Genomic DNA, 24,618 nt, shown 5'->3' with positions numbered 1-24,618 from the left:
CATGTTTATTGATGGTATGATTATCTTAAACCTTGTCAGATGTATAATAATAATAGCTAATTACTTCTTTCTCTCAATAGATAAAATTCGTAAAGATGTTATGTCTAAAAGTAGTGGTGGGCTGGAAATACTTCTCTGTAGTCTGGAGGTAAGCATTTTTGTGTTAAATGTGTGAAATTGAAACTAACTTTAGTACATTCTACCAAGTATTCTTGGAATTTCAGATTTATATTACAAAATAATATGTGATTGTAAACTTGACCTTTTCCCAGGTCTTCAAGGACGTACATGTCCCTTTGATTTGGAGATGTGTTATTTATGATTTCAATGTTATGCATATTTAGAAGTTTCTGTCCTGTCCTCGGTATATTCAGCATATGAAAGTTCAAGCTCTGCTGCTCTTACATTCAATAGAATTTCTTCCCTGTCGATCAACTTGTTTTCGACTTTGAAAGCAACTCGGTAGCAGCTTGTGGAAACTCAAAGAAGCAGCTTCACATGAAATTTATATTTAATTCTGCTGTTGAAAATTTTTGTTATGGTACATGTACATGGAATGTTGTATTTAGGTTAACAAGAAGGTTGCCTTTGAGTTCACATGCCTCCCCCCCCCCCCCCCAGCCTGAATAGCAGTACTCACAAAACAGTTGAATTGAATCTTTCAAAAGTTTAATGCTGTCATGAAATGTTCTAAAAATAAGCATGGTTTAGCAGTGTATTGTTTAAAACACTGAAGTATCATTAGACATAGACAAGAAATTATTTCATTGCTTTAGGCTTGTGGTTGTGAGCTCCAGAATTTACCTGATATTGAACACCAAATAGGAATGGCCTGTAGCTTGTGGAGTATGCCACAGAATCAATTGGGATGGAGGCCTTGAACCACAGGTTTAGATTCATTCATCAAGGTATTCACTTTGTCAGGTTGACATCGAGATAGTGTTAGATTGTCATTATGATTGCCACCTAGCCTACATTTATGTACATGTATATGCCAAATATGGAGTATGGTTTCTGTGGCAAAATACACCTTATGTTAACACTTGCATTCAGTGAATAGTCAGGAGATGTCATTGATCACACAGATATTTGATAAGAAAATGTATTTTAAATGCATAAATAATTATAAATTATAATTTACCACTCTTATTGCCCACACCATAATCAAGGGAAAACAAATCTAAGAAATTACGTTTTACTGTAAAATGACTAATTTTCCAGTCAGCGAAATAAGCTAAAATAAAACCCAGCGAATAATTAACCCTTTTACAGTATCAAAAACTCTTGATGCCTTAGAATAAATTCCTGTTTCAATTGTTTTAAAGTACAAGTTAATTTTGACATTTCTCAAATTGGTTATTGATATATTACATGAGTTTAATAACAATAATTCTACATTCCTGCAAATATCAAATATCAATTACCCTAAGAAATGTTTTAATGTTTTATGTGAAATGTTTTAATTTGATAGGGTTTGATCTGCTCCAAACTCAGACCATTTACCTTTCTAACCGGACATTTACATTAAAGTTACTATACACAACATGTTAGCTATTTTCATTTCCATGATAAATATTACATACATATTACATTTTTACCGACATTTGATTCGCAGTAAAGAAAGACAAATTTATTAATTAATATTTCTTTTGTATACTAATGACACTTGACAGATTTTAAATACTGCGCTCTTAAAAAGTCTCTCTAAATCTGAATTATAAATCAGAATAACACCAATTAGTAGGTCGTCTTAGTGAATAATTTAGAAAACGTAAAATATTCAACTGTTACGTGATTAGACACTGTAAATTGCCTTCTTTAACTATTATTAAATATAAAATGTGAATCTAAGGCACTCCTAGAGGTTATTGCTAATGGTGACCGACTGTTTCTCTAATTTGTTTACGATCGTGAGAAAACGTGTTAAGTGATATGTAATTGGTTTTGAGCACTCCATTAACACACTGAAACATGTGATATTTTTAGAAAAAATTATCGGATCATACATGTATATATTTACGCCAAGTGAATACTATATCGTGTGAATCTTGGATAAAATGATTGCTGAGTTTGGTGAGAATCCCATTGCAAATTTGCGTGTATGTTGGATTTTATCAAACTTTGTTTTTTCACAATGAAGTGTTTCAAAATTAAATCTCTATAATATATTGCATGAAGCTGATGAAAATTCAACTCTATAATTCACATTTTAAAAAAAAATATAGTGTGTTAAAATTTTCATCCTCTATTTAATTTTGTGCATGTGGAAAACATGTCCTAAACATACAAAAAGAAGATTGATGCAATGATATTTTCATTCATATTACGCCATCAGAAACCAACAGTGGAGGATGAAATCACATTATGATTTGAGGAATTTGACTTTTTGTTGTTTGTCTTCAGATCTTTTAATAGGCCTTTTAAAAGCCACATGTGTTATTTTATTAAAATTTTAGTTTGAAAGATTGGAGTACTTGATAAATGATTGATTACGAAAAAGCTTTGCGTTGCTAAGAGTTTACTCTTGACATGATTTCAAGTGCATTTGCAGTTCTGGAGATTGACAGTCATGTTGCTTCCGAGTAGATATTTATTTCATTTTATTTTATTTATTTCATACACTGATTACCCAGCAACACCCAAAAAAAACAGAACACATTACATAGTAGTAAAACATCTTGAAGTGACATGTTTTACTGCAACATGTTCGTAGGCATGTTTTAGAGCAACACCGTCATGATTTGATATCAATGTTTCAGTACAGATAAATATTGACAATTTATTTTTGGGTCTATTAAACTAAATTATACATGTACCAAACTGCTGTCAGAACGGTTCAACTGCAGAGTCAAGTCTGCTTTCACTGATTGAATTATCATGCTTGCTCGGTGAAGTTGATTTGTTTATTCATGTGCACTGAAAATCCAGTGAACATTGTGCCTAATGTATTTTCCTACATGTAAGTACATATACAAGGCTTGAATATGTACATATACATTATGAAGGCACCCAATTTCAAAACTAAATCTTTTAAAAATGCCTTACTGGTATGCTCATTGACAGTATAAAGAAAGGGCACTAAGGTATTCTGGAGGGGTGCATGTGAATACAACTTCATGACTGGAAACCTGTTATTGCAAAGAAGCCTGCATTCTCAGCATTTTTTAGCTCCACTGTCGACTTTGTCGAGCGGAGCTTATCATATGAGTGATTGTCCGTCGTCGTCGTCCGTGTCAATGTTTTACTTTTTCGACTTCTTCTTGAAAACTACAAGCCTGAATGTTTTGATACTTGGTGTATATGTACCTTGGGTAGACCTCTCTTAGGTTTGTTCATTTCATGTTGATATCTTCAATTCTCTAATTTTGGTGAATATTTTTGTCATTTTTGGTAAAAAGTGATATTTTTGACTTCTTGTTAAAAACCGCAAGTGCAATTACTTTGATATTACATATATAGGTACTACATGTGGACCTCTCTCAGATTTGTTCATTTTGTAATGATATCTTTAATTCTCTAATTTTGGTGAATATTTTTGTCATTTTTGGTAAAAAGTGATATTTTCGACTTCTTGTTAAAAACCACAAGTCCAATTGCTTTGATACTACATATATAGGTACTACATGTGGACCTCTCTCAGATTTGTTCATTTCGTGATGATATCTTCAATTCTCTGATTTTGGTGAATATTTTTGTCATTTTTGGTAAAAAGTGATATTTTCGACTTCTTGTTAAAAATCAATAGTTCAATTGCTTTGATATTACATATATAGGTACTACACGTGGACCTTTCTCAGATTTATTCATTTTGTGATGATATCTTCAATTCTCTAATTTTGGTGAATATTTTTGTCATTTTTGGTAAAAAGTGATATTTTCGACTTCTTGTTAAAAACCGCAAGTGCAATTACTTTGATATTACATATATAGGTACTACATGTGGACCTCTCTCAGATTTGTTCATTTTGTAATGATATCTTTAATTCTCTAATTTTGGTGAATATTTTTGTCATTTTTGGTAAAAAGTGATATTTTCGACTTCTTGTTAAAAACCACAAGTCCAATTGCTTTGATACTACATATATAGGTACTACATGTGGACCTCTCTCAGATTTGTTCATTTCGTGATGATATCTTCAATTCTCTAATTTTGGTGAATATTTTTGTCATTTTTGGTAAAAAGTGATATTTTCGACTTCTTGTTAAAAATCAATAGTTCAATTGCTTTGATACTATTCATTTTGTTCATTTTCTAATGATGTCTTCAGTTCTTTAATTGAAATGTGCATTGCTAACAGCGGAGCTATCTCAGCCGATCGGCTGCTTGTTTTTAGTTGAATTAAATTCCGCGGAAAAGACATTTTGGCTGTTTTGTATTAATTTTAATTCACTAATTTTTGATGAGTTTAAAGTGAAATATAGCAAAAAAAGTATTTTCACTGAATTTTGTTTTCAGTGATTCATATATACATGTAACAATGTGATGTTTTGTTATTTTCAGAGTTCCATGGACAGTCAAATCTCCCTGAATATAACATACACTTTATTGGACCTCTTACTGACTGGGAAACGATCCTCAACGTTTGTTTCTCGTGGAGCTACCCAGGTTATTCTTTCTGCACTGATAACGGCTAATCGAGAGCAGCCAGTGTGCGATGAACTCATAGTGGTGCTGCATTCAGTACTGGCTAAAATTGGTGTCAAAGGTAATTCATCTTTTATACTGATTCCTAGTATTCACTTTTGCTCTATAACAAATACATCTCCAATAGATTATCTGTCATGCACACGGCTCCCAGTTCTTTCATATTTCCAGTGCTTTTATATTTCTCAGCTCGATCTCGCTGTAAATGTTACAAAGCTGTGTGAGAATTCAGTTCTCGACAAACTGTTTTTTGAGTCGTATGTCATTTTATTTGTATATCAGATTTTTCTGATTTTGACTGTATGAAAACTGCACTTGCCAACTTGCATCATGTTTTTCTCTATTACGGTAAAACCGCATCCCTAAAGGATGCCACACTTATCCTTTTTTAGTACAATTGAGAACCGAAAATTCCCCATTTCTCATATTTATGTATGCTCTAATAGAAGCTGCATCCCCTCTGTTGCATTGTACCATTTCAATAAGAGCTACGGCTTCTATTACAGATTTTACAGTAGGTAGCGCATGTAATAGTAGTAACCTTTTAATATTTTTTTTCTAGATCGGAAATTTGGTGTGAAAGCCAGATTAAGTGGTGCTTTGCCTATTACACTGGGGTTGGTTAGAGCGCATACTAATAATTTTAAAGTACTCCTTCCGGCTATTCAAGTACTTAAGATCTACTCTATGAATGGTAAGAATTACACAACAACCGTCACTTTAAGATATACCACACCATATACCAGTTAGATTTGTCACTAAAAATGTCCCTCTGAAAAACTTAAATTGTGTCTGGAAACTAAAAAAAAAAATTTAGGGTAGTATTTTGATGCATGTCGGTATATAGTAAATCTGAAAAAGTCTTACGTTGAAGATTATGAGTGATGTACTTAAGAATAATAATAATTTCTTTCCTCCTAGCTGTCAACTCATCATGTCTAGGAAAATCTGGTGCTGTGAGTGCAATGTTCAAAATCCTTGCAGTCTGTGGTCGTAAACATCTCAACATAGTCAAGTGAGTAAAGGAATAGTGGTTTACTTGTTCATCTTCTGGTAAACTATGTGTTTTAAAAGAATATCAAAATTAGCAAATTTAATTAAGTCATTAGTAATAATGAATTTGTTATTGTACTTCAGACATAATCTTAAGTTTCTCATGTACTGTAATCCTTTCATTTATTTGATCATCAGAGGTGACTGAGTGAACAAATTATTTTTTTTTGGTTGGTGAATTTCATATGATGTGTAGTTTACCGGTAATGGTTAGCGTGTTCACCCATATTGCTGATTTGACTTATGTCTTTGGCTTCCCACTCACCAGTCTAGAAATAAAAAAATACTGTCTACTTGCCAGGCTCACAGCTTTCGGGGTTGGGAATATGACGTCAAGTGGGAAAGAACGTAAAACTGTTGGTTCGGTCTACTGTTTCCTGTCTTTGTATTTGTTTAAAAAAAAAAATGGGAGCATTCTTGTTTCAACAAGTTGTGGTTTACTGCGGGATGTCTGAAACTTACTCTCATTCAAGATGTGTAATTGGTGCTCTTTGCCTGTTGATTGGTGTGATAAATAAATACACTGGGTTTTAGTCACACGATTGTAGAAATAAAGATGTTAATGAAGTTTCAAGTGGAAACAAAACATGGAACGTTTTATTTCTTAGTACATGTAATTAAGAAAAAAACGCCAAGATGGATTGATAGCATTTGAATGTGACATTTTCTGCCAGGTGGTTGAATTACTAGAGGAAAATATAATTGTTTTAGCCAAAATCTGGTTCAACTTGCTCATTAAAAAAATACAGTATTTGTATTTCAAATGTATTAAAATATCGATAATTTTTCTCAATATTATGTAATAAATGTGCATATTAGTTGACTAAGAAAAACAACAGCCTGATTTCATATTTTTATAAATTCACTGGATTCAGTAAAATATTACCGCTAGTTGAACTATTCATAACTTACTTGCAAAATGAAAAGGTCGTGTGTTGACAATTTTTTTCCAGGATTATATAGATTTAAAAAAAAATGGAAAACATCTATAAAAAATGCAGCTTAAAAGAAAGAAATGTTATCGTGATATTAACCATCAGGGATTATGCTGATAGAGTTGGCATAATATCAAATCAGATTTCCTTACACAACTTTATAGAATTACATCAAAAAACTAAAATTAGAAATGATTTATGATCGGATGGGTGTGGTCCACAACCTGTCTGAAGAGATCATGTGTCCCCAAACAACCTTTGACCAACATGCTTGGGCCTCACATACTTACGTGATGTATGACAATGACAAACATTATTAACATAACTAGTTCCTGGCTAGGTCTCTTTTATTTTAACAAAATTGGAGTTGATTAAAAAAATATAAATGAAAATACAGTAAATATATACAGTATTAGTATATTTTCGTTAACATTATCAAGGCCAAATTTTTTTTTTTTAATTTTGAATAGAGGATAGTTTTAATAATAGTACATCTATTTCCTTTATTTATAGTACATGTGCCCATTTATTAGCTCCGCTGTCGACTTTGTCGAGCGGAGCTTATCATATGAGTGATTGTCCGTCGTCGTCGTCCGTGTCAATGTTTTACTTTTTCGACTTCTTCTTGAAAACTACAAGCCTGAATGCTTTGATACTTGGTGTATATGTACCTTGGGTAGACCTCTCTTAGATTTGTTCATTTCATGTTGATATCTTCAATTCTCTAATTTTGGTGAATATTTTTGTCATTTTTAGTAAAAAGTGATATTTTCGACTTCTTGTTGAAAACCGCAAGTGCAATTGCTTTGATATTACATATATAGGTACTACATGTGGACCTCTCTCAGATTTGTTCATTTCATGATGATATCTTTAATTCTCTAATTTTGGTGAATATTTTTGTCATTTTTAGTAAAAAGTGATATTTTCGACTTCTTGTTGAAAACCGCAAGTGCAATTGCTTTGATATTACATATATAGGTACTACATGTGGACCTCTCTCAGATTTGTTCATTTTGTAATGATATCTTTAATTCTCTAATTTTGGTGAATATTTTTGTCATTTTTGGTAAAAAGTGATATTTTCGACTTCTTGTTGAAAACCGCAAGTCCAATTGCTTTGATATTACATATATAAGTACTACATGTGGACCTCTCTCAGATTTGTTCATTTTGTAATGATATCTTTAATTCTCTAATTTTGGTGAATATTTTTGTAATTTTTGGTAAAAAGTGATATTTTCGACTTCTTGTTGAAAACCGCAAGTCCAATTGCTTTGATATTACATATATAGGTACTACATGTGACCCTCTCTCAGATTTGTTCATTTTGTAATGATATCTTTAATTCTCTAATTTTGGTGAATATTTTTGTCATTTTTGGTAAAAAGTGATATTTTTGACTTCTTGTTGAAAACCGCAAGTCCAATTGCTTTGATATTACATATATAGGTACTACATGTGGACCTCTCTCAGATTTGTTCATTTTGTAATGATATCTTTAATTCTCTAATTTTGGTGAATATTTTTGTCATTTTTGGTAAAAAGTGATATTTTCGACTTCTTGTTGAAAACCGCAAGTCCAATTGCTTTGATATTACATATATAGGTACTACATGTGACCCTCTCTCAGATTTGTTCATTTTGTAATGATATCTTTAATTCTCTAATTTTGGTGAATATTTTTGTAATTTTTGGTAAAAAGTGATATTTTTGACTTCTTGTTGAAAACCGCAAGTCCAATTGCTTTGATATTACATATATAGGTACTACATGTGACCCTCTCTCAGATTTGTTCATTTTGTAATGATATCTTTAATTCTCTAATTTCGGTGAATATTTTTGTAATTTTTGGTAAAAAGTGATATTTTCGACTTCTTGTTGAAAACCGCAAGTCCAATTGCTTTGATATTACATATATAGGTACTACATGTGACCCTCTCTCAGATTTGTTCATTTTGTAATGATATCTTTAATTCTCTAATTTCGGTGAATATTTTTGTAATTTTTGGTAAAAAGTGATATTTTCGACTTCTTGTTGAAAACCGCAAGTCCAATTGCTTTGATATATTATACATATAGGTACTACATGTGGACCTCTCTCAGATTTGTTCATTTTCTAATGATATCTTCTGTTCTTTAATTGCCATGTGCATTGCTAACAGCGGAGCTATCTCAGCCGACAGGCTGCTTGTTTATAGTACATGTGCCCATTTATTTAAATTTACAATTGTTTATGTTCTGAACATATAATTACATATTTTAATATATTATGTGATTGTCACTATACTCATTTTGGAACTAGTATGGGGAATTTTTAATACAGTTACATTTGATGCTGGATTAAAATAGACTGCATCATCATATAATATCATTTGTATACGTGGAGGTAGGCTATTAAAAATAAAATATTTATTTGGATTTCAAATTATGAAAGGCACCTACTAGTAAAGAGTGTTTTTTGACCCCATTGAAAAAAGCAAGACAAAATATTAAATAATATTAATTAAGCAATTTGTCCATTTTTGTGATTTTAGAATTGCCTTGGACACGTTGGCTCAGTTAGTAAAATCAAGTAAGTATTGTGTTATTAATTACATGTTGTCATGTCAGCTGTGTAACCAGCCGTGTTGTCTTTTTGTTCTCGATGTGTGTTAGCATGACATGATGGGCAGGTTGTCTGTGAAATATCTCTGTTATGAGTACTATGTGTGGAATTGTCATTTGTGCTATGACAATCAATATTTTGTGTTGTGACATAATCTATGACATTTTTATCAAAATTTTAAAACTAGTGTCAGTCCCTTATTTTTTGTTTAATTCCATATTTTCATTTTCTAGCCAAGATGCACTCAAATGAAAAAGTAAATGTTATTAAATTGGACGCCATTTAAATTTCATCCCACACATTTATGGCAGTATATGGGTCTGTTAGCTGCAGAACATGACTCTATGGCATCCAAATTGTTATTATGAAAATGATTTTAAATGTCTTGTATCAATAACATGGCTTTATATAACATTATTGTATTATTATATTATACTACTTAGGCTGAGGTAAATATTTAAATATTCTCCCCTAACTGACAAATATCTGGCTGGGCTATAAAAATTGTATATTATTCTTGATTTGAGTCCTAAATTGAGTTTCCAGTTTTAAACTGAATATTTTAACATTTACATTCAATGGGTATTTTTATTCTATTATTAGACATTGTCCATGTTGATGCCAAATTTGAATCTAAAAATATGTACAGCTGACCTTATTTTTAGTTGCCTGTCAGAATCTCTATATCATGTTTGGGGAGCAAAAACATGTACCGGTAGCTTGGCTCTATTGCTTACAAACAAGCAAGGTTTATTCCTGCTGTTATTTTAAATTTTAAAAATTGCCTTTGTCCATTGGAGGACACTTTGCAAACTATCTTGTATTCTGACACTGAACTCAGCTTTTTTTATTTCATAGAATTTAAGAGATTTTATTGACGCTTTTTTATTTTATCTACCACAGAAAGTAACTCTGCACGTGCCATTGGCCAAGGTGGTATGACGATATTATTAACGATGGCATTTGATTGGCATCGGTCAGATTCACGCAATAGACATTTTAATCTTCGTAAATCTATTCTTATTGTGATTAGAAACATCACAACTCTGAGTAAGTATCAAATTGTATCTGGCTTTCTCATACTTGTGTATGTAAATACTGTCAATTTGATTCTCTCACTTTCAGGGGTTGACCATTTAAACTTGGGGGGGACCAAAAAAATCTGCATGATAATTAGCAGAGAAAAATTCTATTTGGAAATGTGACAAAAAAAAATTAAAACCTATTTGTTAGATAAACCAAAAATTGCATTGATTGCTGGATCATTAAAATACGAATTATTTAGACACCTTTGTCTGGTGAAGGAACATTATGCTAAAAACTAAGTGGAAGAAAAAGACACTCGGTTTTTCTACCATTTGCCCTCCTGGACTTTTTAATGCTCAGCTCTTATACCTCTGAAAAATTAAACATTAACAGGATATAATAATATTTATTTTGTTTTCAATACGAGTGGAATTGAAAAATTGATCTATGCTTTATGTATCCTGTGTTAAAATTTACTTTGGACACTGAGGGGCTTTGTCCCAAAGTCAGTTTAATCGAGTCCCTGTGTTGTCAAGTTGTGAGCGCAATGTGCATTTTTGTCATCTCTAGAGTGGCTTGATAGGCAACTGTATTATAAGATGATAATATTAAATTAGTAATTCTATGTGCTATTTGCGTTTTAAGGATTGATGACTTAAGTTACAAGATGGCTACCATATTTGTTCTATTAGAAGCACATCCCTAAAGAAGCACACATAAACCCAAAACATGCAACTTATTTTGACTATAGATAGACCTATGTTATGCTACAAATAGAAAAATATTGTCCTACCAAGTTGAGCAGTTTTAGATATCTAAGGAATGTTGGCTTTATTTTTTTAATATCATTAACAAATTAATCAGAGAGGCAGTTGGCCTTTTAAGCATGCAAAGTCCCAATAGGCTATGATATATTTGACAACAAACAGTCCATGTTAAAACCTCAACCTTGATTTTGAACTAGAGGCTCTGTAAAATTAAAAATTTGATTGATTAATTCCGGGGCATAATTTTCACAGAGCAAAATTGCATCTTTTAGAAATGAATTTCTGGTTCCTTACTGGAATTAAATTTAATTGAAAAAATTGGTACAACAAGAAATGATCTTTTACTAATTTGTGTAATCAGATATACTGTTGCTGACATTTTGATTTCATTTGAATTCTCTAGAATCTGGACGAAAAGCATTTACTGAGGCGGATGGAATTAGGATACTATATGCAGTAGCTCAAGAGATGTCTGAAGGTGAGTGAGAGAGTCCTATCAATATTGTGTGATCATTTGTCCCAGACAACTCAAATGATTTGACTTGTCTTTGGTCCCACATATCGCATGTTTTATTTTATGCATGCAACACGGCTGCGGAATTTCTTCAATAGAAGCAAACACATAAAGCAGAAATGTTGTTTATTACCAAACGCTTCAGCATGGTATTAAGAGTTTTCAAGGGTGGGTGATACCAAGGTGGAAAATGGTTGCACATATGGGGGTAACTCCTGGAATTGCAATAGAGAGGGTTCAGGCTGAAAATACAATATATAGTGTTTTCATGTTTCGTCTGATATTTCTGTGGTATTCTGCTGCTGTAACTAATGCAAGATTTGTTCTGAAATTCAGTGTATTGTGTGCACTCCAGGGTTATTCGTTTTTTGCTGAAGACACCCCTATTTTTTAAAGGCAAGAGTCAAACTAATTTCACTCCCACTGGGAAATCTGCATTGCCGCTTAAATGAGAGCTAATTAAACACATTTTCCAGACTGGCGAAAGAGTCTGTAACAGCCGATTTTAACAGCCTATCACATGATTTTACTCAACATATCATCATGGAAAGAGGCTATTCCATTTTACGCAGGAATAATTGGGAGTAGAATATGTATCAACAGAGATGTGTATACTGAAAAGTAATGTCTATCATTCTTTTGCATCACTGAGCATTTCTGTTTTAGTATACTGGTTTGAAAATGTTGAATTTGCATGATTTGCAATGTTTTTTTTACTGAAATGTCTCTAATGGTTGAATCCCGGGTTTGAAAGAAAATGTAACAGCACACCTCGTGATTCGTTTGAATACAATGGTGAAGGATTAGCACGATAGGGCGTTGTCCAATCTCGGTGGAACATTTCAAAGTCAGTCATACCACGGTTCTTTTTCAGTAACTGCTGTCATACTTCGTTTACATTTATGTTGAAGTGAAAAATTCCTCCACAGAATTGTGCATTGGCAAGCATGCCGTGCAACTGCGGAACTCCACTAACGGAATGACTTTCGTTGACAGCGGTCTTCGCTGAGCTGCACGCTTCAACTTCGCTTGTGATGTTGCTTCCGAGCCCTGGATTGAATGAATCTTGATTACCCGTTAAAATGTTGCTCATTTGGCGTTGGTAATCTTTATTTGGAACTGAGTAACGCTGCAACGTCGCTTCGATGTTGATGGTTGCACCTCCATGGCAATCGTTAATTTTACTGCGGGGAGGGGGGGTCTTCCGAGATCCCTTCAGGGTTTATAAAACTCAGTTTCCAGATGGTCAACATAAATCAAGTTCTCTCAATCGATGTATACCTAATATGCTAAAAATGTCGCTGAACGATTTGAACCGGATAAAAATAGTAGACGAAAATTTGTTTACAAAATAAAAATAGTTCGATTTCCAATGGAAACAAGCCAGTAGGCTGGTTGGCGATCCGCTCTGCTCAAAAACAAGCAACATAAATTATATGACAAATAAATTATATGACAACAAGCGTAATTATAATTTCAGCCTCTAGTTCAGAACTGATTAAATAAACTACCTCGTCTTTATGCCAACTTGAAGTTATTCATTGTCTACACCAGTGACTTCAAAGTCAATGTTTCAATCCCAGGAATTTCACTTGCTATTAATTGCATGGGAGTGCAAGTCTTTTATTAGTCCCCGTGCCGAGTACTTTATGTGGGACATATGCACATGCAGTGGTTTAGCGATTCAATTCAAAATGGCCGACTGGCAGCCATCTTGTTTTTTGAAAATGTTGTATTTTGGACATGCTTTGTCAGTTTTCATTCAAACTTGGTACATAGATTATACATGTTAGGATACATGTCCATGATGATTTATTTCACAATTGGATCAAAGATGGCTGACTGGCAGCCATCTTGTTTTTTGAAAATGTCGTATTTTGGACATGCTTTGTCAGTTTTCATTCAAATTTAGTACATAGATCATACATGTTAGGATACATGTCCCCGACCGTCCGTGAGTTCCTGAGTCTGTCCGTCCGACCGTCTGTGCGTCTGTCTATCCAACGTCATATTTCAGAATCCTGTGGACCGATTCCGTTCATTCTTTGCATGTGCCTAGTACCTTATGTGGGACATATGCACATGCTGTGGTTTAGTGATTCGATTCAAAATGGCCGACTGGCAGCCATCTTGTTTTTTGAAAATGTTGTATTTGGACATGCTTTGTCAGTTGTCATTCAAACTTGGTACATGGATTATACATGTTAGGATACATGTCCATGACGATTTATTTCGCAATTGGATTAAAGATGGTCGACTGGCAGGCATCTTGTTTTTGTTTTTTTATGCGGTATCTTGGACGTGCTCTGTCAGTTTTCATTCAAATTTGGCACATACATGTACTTTATACATGTTAGGATGCATGTCCATGACATTTTGTTTCAAAATCTGGTCAAGGATGGCCGATTGACAGCCATCTGACTTTTTGGCCTTACTACTATATTTCCACAATTTATGTACCATTTTCATTCGTATTTGGCACATACATCATACATATCAGTGTGTTTCATAATCAGATCAAAGATGGCTGAATATCGGCTGTTTTTATTTTGGCCATATTACTATGACACGAAACGCGTGTTTTGATGTAAATAAACAATCTGTTGTATACGCCACTTGGAACTCAAGTTTCAAGGACACGCTCGCGACAACCCCTCCGCTTTAATATGACAAGCACAAAGAGAACTTAACGGGGACTGTCATTTTCAATGACTTGTTTTCTATTGTAATGTCAATTTCTTCGGAACATGAAGCTGTAACCACAGACTGTCTAGATGCTGTAACTAAATCCTGGTATAAGCACCAGTTAGGCAGGCTTGAACTATGCATGTGAAGCCAGCTGAGAGGTATATCCAATCCTATAGATGATTCATTGTTTGGTAACTATTTTCTGCAAATGCAATAAAAATCCACACAGCATTCTACAGGTTACTTATTGCAAATGGATTTACTTTTGTGTTATTAGTATAATTGCTTATCAAAGTTTAAATGTACAGCTTATTTAAAATCATAATGTCACATTCCATAGAGTGAAGCATTGCTTGTTAATCATTTTGCACCTCTGTAAGAAATTTACTCCTACTTAAATGTGTGGCTTGTTATAAACTGGATGGCCCGGTGAAATATTGCAGAAGACATTGCAGAAAGCATAAACTGAATGAAAGATTTACCTACATGTAGTATTAAGCCAGAACTTGTCTTTCTTTCTTCCAGTGCGAGAACTAGAAACCTTAGTCACTATAATTAGTTTAATATTGAGAAAATGTTTCCCAAAGAATCGTCTGCCTGTACATAGCATTAAAAGCTCTATACCGTATCAACTCCCTGAAGCTGCAGCCGAGTATCTACAAATACCAATGGATGCACAAGGTAGGAATTGTAATGTCAGAGATTTGTGACTTGTAGACTGCCCTCTATGTCAATATGATGCACCACTGACGCTCATAGGCTTGATGTTAGACTAATTTACTGGCATGTCATTGACTCGCTTGGAAATTGTACACTTCTATAGTGATCTTGAAAAATATCTTATCATCACAAAATTTGTAGTTTTGGTAAAACAAAATTCACATTTTACAAATGATTATAAAAACAAAGGAAGTCAGCAGCCACATCAGGGCCACCTCCATAGTCATATACAATTTTATTTTCTATCTTCCCAAACAAACTTTTTTAGGGGGTTCCAATTTGGCTCTGGATACCTACATTATCAGTCCTGTTGAAGGGCACACTGATCCATTTCACCTCACACATTTGTTTTTGCAATTTTGCTTACGATAAAGTGCACCACATATAGAAGGATAAAGAAATGTTCTGTTTTCTTTTTTAGAGGATGTTACCCCAAATCATCCTTTATTACACGTTTTCAAAAGCATTAGTAAATAAAATAAATCTTGTTTTTATTGTATTAAATATTCTTAATACAAAAAAAAATTAAAACTACATTACTGCATCATTTTTCAGTTTTTTTCTAGAACGAGAAGCAATATCTTTGGTGGGGGGGGGGCTAAGTCATGTATAAAATATTAGCTGTACAGCAAGTGATTGGAAAAGACTGAAAATAAGCATTTCATTTCAGGCGATGATGTATTGGATGACAGTGATGATCAAGATGATGATTTGAGCAGTGATGACGATGAAGAAAATCAGCAAGTGAGTGTTTTCTTCTATAAACATAACAAGTGTTTTTATTTCATGTGATCGTGTAATATACTTCATTTGGTTCAACATTCTTTATGTGTGCCATGCGTCATGTGGTTCAACATTCTTCATGCTGTGTGCCATACTTCATGTGGTTTCACATTCTTCATACTGTGTGCCATACTTCATGTGGTTCAACATTCTTCATGCTGTGTGCCATACTTCATGTGGTTTAACATTCTTCATGCTGTGTGCCATACTTTATGTGCTTGAACATTCTTCATGCTGTGTGCCATATTTTATGTGCTTCAACATTCTTCATGCTGTGTGCCATACTTCATGTGGTTCAACATTCTTCATGCTGTGTGCCATACTTCATGTGGTTCAACATTCTTCAAGCTGTGAGCCATACGTCATGTGGTTCAACATTCGTCATGCTGTGTGCCATACTTCATGTGGTTCAACATTCTTCATGCTGTGTGCCATACGTCATGTGGTTCAACATTCGTCATGCTGTGTGCCATACTTCATGTGATTTAACATTCTTTATGTGTGCCATATATCTTGTTGTTCAACATTCTTCATGCTGTGTGCCATACTTCATGTGGTTCAACATTCTACATGCTGTGTGCCATACTTTATGTGGTTTAACATTCTTATTGATATATGTCATACGTCATGTGGTTCAACATTCTTCATGCTGTGTGCCATACTTCATGTGGTTCAACATTCTTATTGATATATGTCATACGTCATGTGGTTCAACATTTTTCATGTGTGCCATACTTCATGTGGTTCAACATTCTTCATGCTGTGTGCCATACGTCATGTGGTTCAACATTCGTCATGCTGTGTGCCATACTTCATGTGGTTCAACATTCTTCATGCTGTGTGCCATACTTCATGTGATTTAACATTCTTTATGTGTGCCATATATCTTGTGGTTCAACATTCTTCATGCTGTGTGCCATACTTCATGTGGTTCAACATTCTTCATGCTGTGTGCCATACTTTATGTGGTTTAACATTCTTATTGATATATGTCATACGTCATGTGGTTCAACATTCTTCATGCTGTGTGCCATACTTCATGTGGTTCAACATTCTTATTGATATATGTCATACGTCATGTGGTTCAACATTTTTCATGTGTGCCATACTTCATGTGGTTCAACATTCTTCATGCTGTGTGCCATACGTCATGTGGTTCAACATTCTTCATGCTGTGTGCCATACTTCATGTGGTTCAACATTCTTTATGCTGTGTGCCATACTTCATGTGGTTCAACATTCTTCATGCTGTGTGCCATACTTCATGTGGTTCAACATTCTTCATGCTGTGTGCCATACTTCATGTGGTTCAACATTCTTCATGCTGTGTGCCATACTTCATGTGGTTCAACATTCGTCATGCTGTGTGCCATACTTCATGTGGTTCAACATTCTTCATGATGTGTGCTATACTTCATGTGGTTCAACATTCTTCATGTTGTGTGCCACACGTCATGTGGTTCAACATTCTTCATGCTGTGTGCCAAACTTCATGTGGTTTAACATTCTTCATGTGTGCCATACTTCATGTGATGCATTGTAGTTCACGTGATGCGTTGTACCTCATGTGATGTGTCGTACTTCATTTGATGCACCATACTACATATGATGCGCCATACTTCATGCAATGTGTCGTACTTCATGTGATGCGTTGTACTTCTTGTGATGTGCCGTACTGCATGTGATGTGCCGTACTGCATGTGATGTGCCGTACTGCATGTGATGTGCCGTACTGCATGTGATGTGCCATACTGCATGTGATGTGCCGTACTGCATGTGATGTGCCATACTGCATGTGATGTGCCGTACTGCATGTGATGTGCCGTACTGCATGTGATGTGCCGTACTGCATGTGATGTGCCGTACTCCATGTGATGTGCCGTACTCCATGTGATGTGCCGTATTCCATGTGATGTGCCGTTCTCCATGTGATGTGCCATACTGCATGTGATGTGCCGTACTGCATGTGATGTGCCGTACTGCATGTGATGTGCCGTACTGCATGTGATGTGCCATACTGCATGTGATGTGCCGTACTGCATGTGATGTGCCATACTGCATGTGATGTGCCGTACTGCATGTGATGTGCCGTACTGCATGTGATGTGCCGTACTGCATGTGATGTGCCGTACTCCATGTGATGTGCCGTACTCCATGTGATGTGCCGTATTCCATGTGATGTGCCGTTCTCCATGTGATGTGCCGTTCTCCATGTGATATGCCGTACTCCATGTGATGTGCCGTACTCCATGTGATGTGCCGTACTCCACGTGATGTGCCATACTGCATGTGATGTGCCGTACTCCATTTGATGTGCCGTACTGCATGTGATGTGCCGTACTGCATGTGATGTGCCGTACTGCATGTGATGTGCCGTTCTTCATGTGATGTGCCGTACTCCATGTGATGTGCCGTACTCCATGTGATGTGCCGTTCTTCATGTGGTGTGCCGTACTCCATGTGATGTGCCGTACTCCATGTGATGTGCCATACTGCATGTGATGTGCCGTACTGCATGTGATGTGCCATACTGCATGTGATGTGCCGTACTGCATGTGATGTGCCATACTGCATGTGATGTGCCGTACTGCATGTGATGTGCCGTACTGCATGTGATGTGCCGTACTGCATGTGATGTGCCGTACTGCATGTGATGTGCCGTACTCCATGTGATGTGCCGTACTCCATGTGATGTGCCGTATTCCATGTGATGTGCCGTTCTCCATGTGATGTGCCGTTCTCCATGTGATATGCCGTACTCCATGTGATGTGCCGTACTCCATGTGATGTGCCGTACTCCACGTGATGTGCCATACTGCATGTGATGTGCCGTACTCCATTTGATGTGCCGTACTGCATGTGATGTGCCGTACTGCATGTGATGTGCCGTACTGCATGTGATGTGCCGTTCTTCATGTGATGTGCCGTACTCCATGTGATGTGCCGTACTCCATGTGATGTGCCGTTCTTCATGTGGTGTGCCGTACTCCATGTGATGTGCCGTACTCCATGTGATGTGCCATACTGCATGTGATGTGCCGTACTCCATGTGATGTGCCATACTGCATGTGATGTGCCGTACTCCATTTGATGTGCCGTACTGCATATGATGTGCCGTACTGCATGTGATGTGCCGTACTGCATGTGATGTGCCGTACTGCATTTGATAGGCCGTATTCCATGTGATGTGCCGTACTCCATGTGATGTGCCGTACTCCATGTGATGTGCCATACTCCATGTGATGTGCCGTACTGCATGTGATGTGCCGTACTGCATGTGATGTGCCGTACTGCATGTGATGTGCCGTACTGCATGTGATGTGCCGTACTGCATGTGATGTGTCGTACTGCATGTGATGTGCCGTACTGCATGTGATGTGCCGTACTGCATGTGATGTGTCATACTGCATGTGATGTGCCGTACTGCATGTGATGTGCCGTACTACATGTGATGTGCCGTACTGCATTTGATAGGCCGTATTCCATGTGATGTGCCGTATTCCATGTGATGTGCCGTACTCCATGTGATGTGCTGTACTCCATGTGATGTGCCATACTGCATGTGATGTGCCGTACTCCATGTGATGTGCCGTACTGCATGTGATGTGCCGTACTGCATGTGATGTGTCGTACTGCATGTGATGTGCCGTACTGCATGTGATGTGCCGTACTGCATGTGATGTGCCATACTGCATGTGATGTGCCGTACTCCATGTGATGTGCCGTACTGCATGTGATGTGCCGTACTGCATGTGATGTGCCGTACTGCATGTGATGTGCCGTACTGCATGTGATGTGTCGTACTGCATGTGATGTGCCGTACTGCATATGATGTGCCGTACTGCATGTGATGTGCCGTACTGCATTTGATAGGCCATATTCCATGTGATGTGTCGTATTCCATGTGATGTGCCGTACTCCATGTGATGTGCCGTACTGCATGTGATGTGCCGTACTACATGTGATGTGCCGTACTGCATTTGATAGGCCATATTCCATGTGATGTGTCGTATTCCATGTGATGTGCCGTATTCCATGTGATGTGCCGTACTCCATGTGATGTGCTGTACTCCATGTGATGTGCCGTACTGCATGTGATGTGCCGTACTCCATGTGATGTGCCGTACTCCATGTGATGTGCCGTACTGCATGTGATGTGCCGTACTGCATGTGATGTGTCGTACTGCATGTGATGTGCCGTACTGCATGTGATGTGCCGTACTGCATGTGATGTGCCATACTGCATGTGATGTGCCGTACTACATGTGATGTGCCGTACTGCATTTGATAGGCCATATTCCATGTGATGTGTCGTATTCCATGTGATGTGCCGTATTCCATGTGATGTGCCGTACTCCATGTGATGTGCCGTACTCCATGTGATGTGCCGTACTCCATGTGATGTGCCGTACTCCATGTGATGTGCCGTACTCCATGTGATATACCGTACTCCATGTGATGTGCCATGTTAGTCAAACTACTTGTGGTATGCCATACATTTATTATTTATTTATTTATTTTTATTTATTTATTTTTTTAAGGACCTTCAACTTCAGGTCAGTTATGAAAGATTGGTGTTGTTAAGCATGTTGTGGTTACTTTGTTTTAATGAGATAATTTTGATGTGTGCTTCCATCTTTAAATCTCTTCATTCTTTTACCTGTGTTTATATGTTGTGTGTTTTAATAACTATTGAACTTGTGTTATTTATATGTTTTATTTATTTTTTTTATTCTTTTTATTTATTTATTTATTTATTTATTTATTTATTTATTTATTTATTTATTTATTTATTTATTTAAATTTATTTGTTTATTTTAAGGATCTTCAGATTCAGGTCAGTTAAGACAGATTGCTGATATTAGCATGTCATGATTTAACTGAAGAACATGTTATATTTGCTGTGTGCGTTCATTCTCTGCCTCATTCCATGTTTCTTTGTTACATAATTACTACAGTGTCTAGCTATTGTTTAACAAGCATTGGCGTCATTTATTAATCTTCTAATTAATAATCTTTCACTGAAGCCTTCCCTTGGTATTGTAATTAGTTCTTTACATATCAGGGTTATATCAAATGTGATATATTGTAATTAGTTCTTCACATATCACGGTTATATCAAATGTGATATATTGTAATTAGTTCTTCACATATCAGGGTTATATCAAATGTGATATATTGTAATGAGTTCTTCACATATCACCGTTATATCAAATTTGATATTGTAATTAGTTCTTCACATATCACGATTATATCAAAGGTGATATATTGTAATTAGTTCTTCACATATCAGGGATAGATCAAATGTAATATATTGTAATTATATCTACATATCAGAGTTATATCAAATGTATATATTATAATTAGATCTTTACATTTCAGGGTTATATCAAATGTGATATATTGTAATGAGTTCTTCACATATCAGGGTTATATCAAATGTGATATATTGTAATGAGTTCTTCACATATCAGGGTTATATCAAATGTGATATATTGTAATTAGTTCTTCACATATCACGGTTATATCAAATGTGATATATTGTAATTAGTTCTTCACATATCAGGGATAGATCAAATGTGATATATTGTAATTATATCTACATATCAGAGTTATATCAAATGTATATATTATAATTAGATATTTACATATCTGGGATATATCAAATGTGATATTGTAAATAGATCTTTACATATCAGGGATATATCAAATGTGATATAATGCAATTAGATCTTGGATATTTAGATGATATATATCGTAATTAACACTCTACATATCAGGAATATATCAAATGTGATATATCATAATTAGATCTCACAATATCGGAATATCAAATGTGATATATTGTAATTAGATCTCTACATATCACAAATATTTAGATGTGATTTATTATAATTCACATCTTACTTGTATCCATATTTTATGCTAGCATTCACATTCGTTTTCGCCAAAATTTGCTGTAAAGCGATTGCTGTGTCTCTTGGCATTATTCTAACCTCATCGTTTGCATGGCATACATTTTTTTTATCTCATCATTGGTTGTTTTTGTGTTTCAGTGCCCATCCTGTGTCATCAGCGAGTCATAATACGACCCCATTTTGTGATACATGTCTGTGATTATTAATTGACAATCTCTTCCAGGAATTCGATGACCTTGATGAAGATAACAAGAACAAGCTGGAAAAACGATCAGCAGAAGATCTTTTCATGTATGAGCAATTCTTTCCTGAGTTACTTGAATTCACCGAGGTAAGATGACACTTTCAGTTTTGATTCACCATTACTTTAATACTTGATATATTTACCTGCAGCTCAGAGTTATTGGATGCTTAGAGGTGTGCACCCCCTCCCCTGCAACTCAATGACTCACTCTCATGTATTGCTTTCATTTAATTGACCTGCAAATTAAAATAGTAAATATTATTTTCACCGAAGGGTTTTACAGATTAATAGGATTTTGATTTATTAATTCATTAATTTGTTTATATTTGACAAAATTTAGGAGAAATATTTGCTTAAAGATGAAGAGAAAGTAGAAGAAGGCAAAGATACAAAAGAGTACAATGGTAAATCATCTTCGACAGTCATCATTCCAACAGCCACGATGGATTCCGGAACAGTGCACAATATGGATTCTAGAATTACCTCTAATCTTGTCTATAACTCTAAAGAAAACCGATTCAGTTTGCCAAACTTATCAAAATATAACTACATGGTTTCGAACAAATCGTTAGCGGTAAATGCTGGTGATCTATCTCTTAACATGGGAGGTATACGCTTAGTGTCGGATAGTGGAAATGGAAGCTCTGTATCAGAGTGTAGTCTCAGATCTAGTGCCAATACTTCAGTTGACTCTAGAAGTGTCGACGGTGCTAGTGTGTTCAATGGAAAAAACAATAGACGACATTCAAAATCTCATAATAATTTACGTGGGAGCCGGTCTCCCAGCAAGGTGCACAAGGTGTCAAAATCAATGACTTCTGTCAAGAGTAGTCTTTCCGAGCGTTGTCGTGCCAATTCACCGTCTATTCCAAGTAGTCGGTCAAAAGTGGATTCGGTAATTGAAAGTTTCAATCCCGACTTGATGATCACGTCGTTAACCATCCAGTCGTCGGATAGCGCCAGGACAGACCGAAACAGTTCTAGAGCCGACAATGCCTGTGAAGACATCAACGCCAGCACGCTTCAGTCGGATAATTACGAAAACTATAGCAACCCTGATATCTTTGTAGAAGTAGCTCACAAAACAAGAAGTGTCCAAGTATTAACAAAGTTAGCCTTCCCAGAATTCAATGGTCATATCTCTCCTATCTATCCTGAACCATTCAACGACAGACCAGGAGGGGTACAAAGGTAAATGTTCTCTCTTCCGCATATTTTAGTAGTTTATGAAATATTTTAAATGATTGCTCTGTGAGCAGGGTCACAATATTTCCACACCCTACAAAATATTTGCCTTGCATAAGTTCTCTACCACACTGATTCTTTCCAATTTTTGTTGTGTATTATTTTTAGGCATAACATTATATGAATATCAGCCTCCTACATGGCCTGACCTCCCTATTTACAGTGTTGTGTTCCATATATTCAATGCATTCACATCACATGGTGTATTTAATAACCATTTCATTCTTCATTCTTTTTATTTTATTTTTTCAATTTTCATATATGCAGGAAATCCCGTGTGTCTAGTGCTCGCCTGTATTACACAACGTAAATAGATATACCATGGGTGACATGTGTTTTGACAAAAATGGCTTCTGTTTGATTTGGTTTTGTCTTATTGGTGTGTGTTTGTTACTAACTGGTGCAGGATTTTTAAAACAATTTTTGCTTCTACTTTTTCATAGCAATAATTGGGCATGGTCAGCAATTTTCTTTTTTATTTCTTTTAATACAGTAATTGTTTTAATAGTGAAGCATATCTTTAATTAATGGGCATTTTCATTTAGTGATCATCAACTAATATTATTTTATGCCAGGCATAGCAACAAAACAACCATTTGGAATTAAATTTCTATGTATATTGTCATAAGTCAATATACGATATCTGATGAAAATAGCACAAAAAATACTTGTGTCAGAAACAAGTTAGGCAATCTTGATTTGAGCCACCATATTTGTGTCTAGACATGAGTTGACATTGAACTAACCCATACCATTGCTTGGTTTATCAAGCATATGCAATAACGCTGACCATACCCATTTAAAGTTTAACTATGCTGGTTGGGTTGCCTACAAATTGGGATAAGGATTTGAGATATTTGAAGGTCGCTATCTAAGCCTTCTTTTAAGTCTATAAATACTACCTAGATCTAAGTGTCAAGAAGGGTTTAACAAACCAACTCTACATGCATCACCTATCCTGAACTTGAACCGATCAATTCTAAATAAATTCCTCTAGATTAAAGTAATGTATATTATTGTTAATTTCTCCCAAGTGTAAATAGTTACCATAGAAACATTGTGTCGGTTCATAATGATAATGCTGTATTTACTAGCATATGTACTATCAATAAAAGGAGTACATATGGTAATGTCATATTTTGGTAAATCCAACATACAATAATTATAATTTTTTGGTGTTTGTGCACTTCTAATAGATCAAATAGGGTAATTGTTGTATGAAAACCATTAAACAATTGTCATGCAAGTTATTAAGGTGTCCATATTTTAATCCTGTCAATCTTGTGTGGTGAGTTGTGTAACATTGCTGTGGTTGTTTCAGTAGATTGTCTGATGTGTGACTACCGGTAATAAGAATAGATCTGATTATACTTAACTTTTCCAACATTATGTGCAGTACTGTGATAATTAGGGTGTATTTAAAGAGGGGGGCAGTATTTTACAACCAAGATTTACTGAATTTTTGCCATGAA

General features: G+C 35.4%; 1 protein-coding gene across 2 annotated transcripts in view; it reads left to right on the top strand.

Annotated features, from left to right (window-relative positions):
• The window catches only part of LOC100369585 (cytosolic carboxypeptidase 1-like), a 40,034-nt gene that overhangs the window by 6,774 nt on the left and 8,642 nt on the right, over nt 1–24,618 (top strand). The window contains exons 3-14 of one of the 2 annotated variants that reach the window (XM_085507060.1): nt 81–148; nt 4,502–4,706; nt 5,208–5,339; nt 5,567–5,660; nt 9,171–9,208; nt 10,145–10,291; nt 11,438–11,512; nt 14,762–14,917; nt 15,627–15,700; nt 21,881–21,988; nt 22,242–23,092; nt 23,414–23,452. In XM_085507060.1, coding sequence (XP_085363186.1) covers nt 81–148; nt 4,502–4,706; nt 5,208–5,339; nt 5,567–5,660; nt 9,171–9,208; nt 10,145–10,291; nt 11,438–11,512; nt 14,762–14,917; nt 15,627–15,700; nt 21,881–21,988; nt 22,242–23,092; nt 23,414–23,452 — 1,987 coding nt within the window. The remainder of the gene's footprint in view (nt 1–80; nt 149–4,501; nt 4,707–5,207; nt 5,340–5,566; nt 5,661–9,170; nt 9,209–10,144; nt 10,292–11,437; nt 11,513–14,761; nt 14,918–15,626; nt 15,701–21,880; nt 21,989–22,241; nt 23,093–23,413; nt 23,453–24,618) is intronic. The other variant, XM_085507061.1, reaches the window with a different exon arrangement.

This window comes from Saccoglossus kowalevskii, chromosome 13, assembly GCF_978046115.1.
Source record: "Saccoglossus kowalevskii chromosome 13, keSacKowa6.1, whole genome shotgun sequence".
Classification (NCBI taxonomy): Eukaryota; Metazoa; Hemichordata; class Enteropneusta; family Harrimaniidae; genus Saccoglossus; species Saccoglossus kowalevskii.
This window is presented reverse-complemented; position numbering and strand designations above follow the sequence as displayed.